At 37.2% G+C, this 4,589-nt stretch overlaps 1 protein-coding gene across 2 annotated transcripts in view; it reads left to right on the forward strand.

The window, feature by feature from the left end:
• cry2 (cryptochrome circadian regulator 2) overlaps window positions 1–4,589 on the forward strand; it is a 16,327-nt gene extending 11,738 nt beyond the window's left edge. The window contains exons 7-11 of one of the 2 annotated variants that reach the window (XM_016511555.1): window positions 2,292–2,498; window positions 2,581–2,732; window positions 3,116–3,318; window positions 3,984–4,067; window positions 4,300–4,589. In XM_016511555.1, the coding sequence (XP_016367041.1) occupies window positions 2,292–2,498; window positions 2,581–2,732; window positions 3,116–3,318; window positions 3,984–4,067; window positions 4,300–4,550 (897 nt within the window). In that variant the 3' untranslated portion in view covers window positions 4,551–4,589. The remainder of the gene's footprint in view (window positions 1–2,291; window positions 2,499–2,580; window positions 2,733–3,115; window positions 3,319–3,983; window positions 4,068–4,299) is intronic. The other variant, XM_016511556.1, reaches the window with a different exon arrangement.

A 4,589-nucleotide genomic window follows, 5' to 3' on the forward strand; every position in this document is an offset into this window, starting at 1 on the left:
ATATATATTATTAATTATTCAAAATAACTATCATTGTACTTTTAAATAAAATAATTATTATAATTGTGTATATATGTATACATTAAAATATAAAATATTGAAACAACACTTTTTATTACTTTTTATTAAAAAAAAAGTCAAATTAAAAAGCATGTATTTAAAAAATGAGATTTTATGTTTTTAGCTTAAAATAATTCATGATAATAATTATCATTACTCATATAATTATTCTTATTAATAATTAAATATGATATTCTTGTTCATAATTATCAACAAATTAAAAAGCATAATTTTAAATTATGCATATATGCATTGAAAAAGTCCAGTTTCATAATCAAGTCAGTCATTTTAATTTGAATAGCTGGCAGCTCCGGTTGAATGAATATGTATCTAGTTATTACTGCAATGTTTCATGAGGTCTGGGAGCAGTTTCATAAACCAGCTTTATTTCTTTCTTAATTTATGTTTGCTAAATCCCACAACTGATTTATTAAGCGTATCCAGCAAGGAGCAAAATGAACCAGCCGACAGCGATGATGATGAAATATATATATAAATGTATTTTGCTCTCTTCAGGTTGAGACTGCATCAGCGGTCCCATATCCAAGGAAGTCGGAGGAGTCCACCTGAACCATCAGACAGACAGAAACAGCAGGAGAAAAGTGTGAAATGGCGCCACCTTTCGCAGAAGAACAGAAACAGCACTAATAAAAAAATTACAGCTAAAGAATTAACGCTGCAGTTCCGTCAATGCGTGTGACAAATCCAGGACTTATTTGTCAAACATCCATAATAAAAAATCTGCTTTTGTTCCAGTTTTGACCTGCTAAACTAAACATGATTGTAAGAAGATCCAGATCTGTGTCAGATGTGTAGTTCTCTTGGCATTACGATCTGACAGAGATCTAATGGATATTGCTGTCACTGTTGAAAGTTTAGGGTAACGAGCGATTCGCCGATATAAGTATTCATGAAATCTAGCCAAATTTTATGCAACCCAGGTTTATGTTTGATAATAGAAATGATGAGGGAACATTTGAAGATACCAGGGGAATTGAGAATTGTAATTTTTGTATGAAGTCTGATGTAGTTGGACTCTATAATTGCTTGCAAGCTACAAGCAACTAGTTCGCACAAGCAATGAAGAATTTTACTTCTTCGGTTTCTGGTTCAGTAATTTATCCCTATAAATATACGCTTTGTGTATGTAACTCTGAATGCAAACATTTCATTACCATTGGCTGCATTAAAGTTTTCTGAATTTAATCGTATCCAGTCCTCAGTTTATAATTCAGTAAGCTTGATTTATTTACCAAGTCTGCAGGTTTTCTAACAGTTGACGAGGATTACATTCCACTAATGTCTGTTCATAATAATTTAACAATTTAAGATGTTCTCTCTGGCAATGTGGAACAGCTTTATTTATTTTTTGTCCCTTTTTCTTTTTTTGTATTGTATAAAAGAGTTTATTTTCATTAAAATGCTGATGGGATTGTTAAGCTGTTATGTTTGTAAGCAGTAATTTATTTAAGGCCTTTCACTGCATGCTTCTGTCAGCGACAAACAATGTTTCTGCGATATATTGCATCTACGATGTTTCAGTGTAGATTACAATACATCAAATAAATTTCTTGAACCTATTTCAAAAAATTTGAGATTGTTTTTCTTTAATCTGAAAACTTTATCATGTTATTCAGACATGAATGAAGGTATGGTAGCCATATCTAGCTATCGCATGATCAGGGTGTGGGCTCTTTTGACTTGATCACACAGAAATTCCTAGCAACTGTTTAGCAGTTCCCTATCAACCACTGGCAGCACTCTAGCATGGTGATGGTTTTAGTTTTGAGAAACACTGACTTCAGCCATCACTAGAGGGCATCTAATGTTTGTTTTTAATAAATATATGAAAATGCTGAAGGGCTGCTCACTTGCATTAAGTGATTAAAATTGATCATATTTATGGTCATAGTCATAAATCTTATAAATCATTAATTTATAAATGTTTCCAAATGTTCAGATGTCTCTTTTTATGACTGCCCAGTGCATATCTCGCATATATATACTGTTATATGATTTAGTATTGTGTATTTTATTTCTGCATTTTTTGCATTTTCTTTATTTTTATTTCTATTGCATTTATAATATATATATATTTTTTTTTTTTTTTTTTTGCACTTGTCCAGCTGCGGAGACGCTCCAGTCCACCCCTCTCGCTCTTTGGCCAGCTGCTGTGGCGAGAGTTTTTCTACACGGCAGGCACCAACAACCCCAACTTTGACCATATGGAGGGAAACCCCATCTGCGTTCAGATACCCTGGGATCACAATCCCGAGGCCCTGGCTAAATGGGCAGAGGGTCGGACAGGGTTCCCTTGGATTGATGCCATCATGACCCAGCTAAGACAGGAAGGCTGGATCCACCACCTGGCCAGACATGCCGTAGCCTGTTTCCTCACTCGCGGAGACTTGTGGATCAGCTGGGAAAGTGGAATGAAAGTAAATGAGATGGCACAACTTTGCCACCTTTGCTTTCTTTTTATTTCTTTTTCATCTCTTAATCTCTTTCTCTTTCCTTCAGGTATTTGAGGAGTTGTTGTTGGATGCGGACTGGAGCGTGAACGCAGGCAGCTGGATGTGGCTTTCCTGCAGTGCGTTCTTCCAGCAGTTCTTCCACTGTTACTGTCCCGTGGGCTTCGGCCGCAGGACGGATCCCAGTGGAGACTACATCAGGTACACAAACCAGCCCTGAACCACTCTTAAGCAAGTCATACATCACTGGCAGGTGTTATATTTTAAGAGTTTCGCAAATTTGTGTTGCATAGAGGCTTATGTAAACCGTCACAGGTTCAGGCCTTTCCACTGTGCATAATCAAAAGAGCTGCTGTGACATTGTGAATAAAGAATATCAGAAGAATACCTTGGAAAATAACCAGCTGCGTCAAATTTTAGCACCTGCAAGATGCCATAACAAATACTAAGAAATTATGAAATGAGATTTTTTTTATACTGATAACATAATTTGTAATAAAATGTATATAATTAAATTAGGTAAGTGTTTATTTTGCCATTATTTGTATCTGATATAAAACCGTCTTGTACATTCTCACATACAGGAGGTACATCCCGAAGTTAAAAGACTATCCTAACCGCTACATCTACGAGCCATGGAACACTCCAGAATCGGTGCAGAAAGAGGCCAACTGCATTGTGGGTGTGGACTATCCTAAACCTATGATCAACCATGCCGAGAGCAGCCGGCTCAACATCGAACGAATGAAGCAGGTTTACCAGCAGCTGTCGCACTACAGAGGCCTTAGTGAGTAACACACAGTGGACCTATCAATGATGACATAAGGTTTCATCAATTACTAAAATATCATTCTGATGATATTGAGTGCTTGTGTATGGGGTTGTTTAAGCTGTTGCAATAATTTACAGTACAGTAATTTACTGTCATTTCACACTAAATTTCTTTGAAGCAGTAGCTGTAAGCACTGTAATGATGCAGTTTGTTTTTGTAGATAGTTAAACTGCATACAGAAGCAATTATGCTTGCCTACACAAAATGGAAAATATTACATTTGCAGAGGCCATTTTAGCTGAAAATTGATTGCAAATGATGCAATAACTGAAAAATCTTTTCAAAACTGCCATTTTAACAGATAAAACATAAGATAACTGGTCAACATTGCACAAGAAAAAACAAGACTGAGAACATTACTTGTTAAGACTAAAAGAGGTCTTGCTACATAAGTCCTGGTGATTTCAATGTGTTGTAAAAAAAAAAATATATATATATATATATATACCAATAGTTGCAGCATTTACTAACAGATAAAATAGAATCTCTAAATTTACAACCCAGTCCATCAGAAAGATTTGATTTTACATAATGCGACCTCTGTATATTTATGCAGATGACAACTTAATTAGCGTTTACAAAAAATTGCAACTAAGCCTCTTTCTCTCTTTTCATGGCAGGTTTGCTCGCCTCAGTTCCTACGATCCAGGAAGAGGCGGAGCCTCCCATGTCAGATGACTCTCAGGCCAGCAGCAGCACTGCCGGTGAGGCTCATCAATCATCATACTAACAGGATTCACTGTGCAGCTTTCAGCTTTCTTTGCTTTGCTTTGTTTTTATCTGTAAAGCAAAATGTAACTACACGCCCTGATCTCACAAAAAAAGTTTTACAATGCCAAAGAAAATGAATGCTTAAAGCAGACTTCACCCTTAATATGTTAATAACTAATCATCCCTTTGGCCCTAAAATCAAAAGAGTTTTTCTTGTCAGGACAGTGCTTTTGCTGAAGCACCATCATGTTTTCTACAGGTCAAGCGTGCAGTCCTGTCCCATCACCACACCAGCCCACCTCTCCACCTTCAACCCCGCCCAACTCAGAGCCCTCCACCCCAAACTCAAGCCCGACAGCGGCTGCCCTGGGGGCCCACACCCAGAGGAAGAGGGGCCAACCCTCTGGGCTCCCATGCAAACAGAAGTCAAAAGTCAAGCACACCAGCCAAGCCAAAGGAGTCGAGCAGAAGACTGACGACATGCAGTGACCACAGGTACCAGCCAGAGTTATAAA

This window comes from Sinocyclocheilus rhinocerous, unplaced genomic scaffold (genome assembly GCF_001515625.1).
Source record: "Sinocyclocheilus rhinocerous isolate Xijiao unplaced genomic scaffold, SAMN03320098_v1.1 scaffold534, whole genome shotgun sequence".
NCBI classification, from domain to species: Eukaryota; Metazoa; Chordata; class Actinopteri; order Cypriniformes; family Cyprinidae; genus Sinocyclocheilus; species Sinocyclocheilus rhinocerous.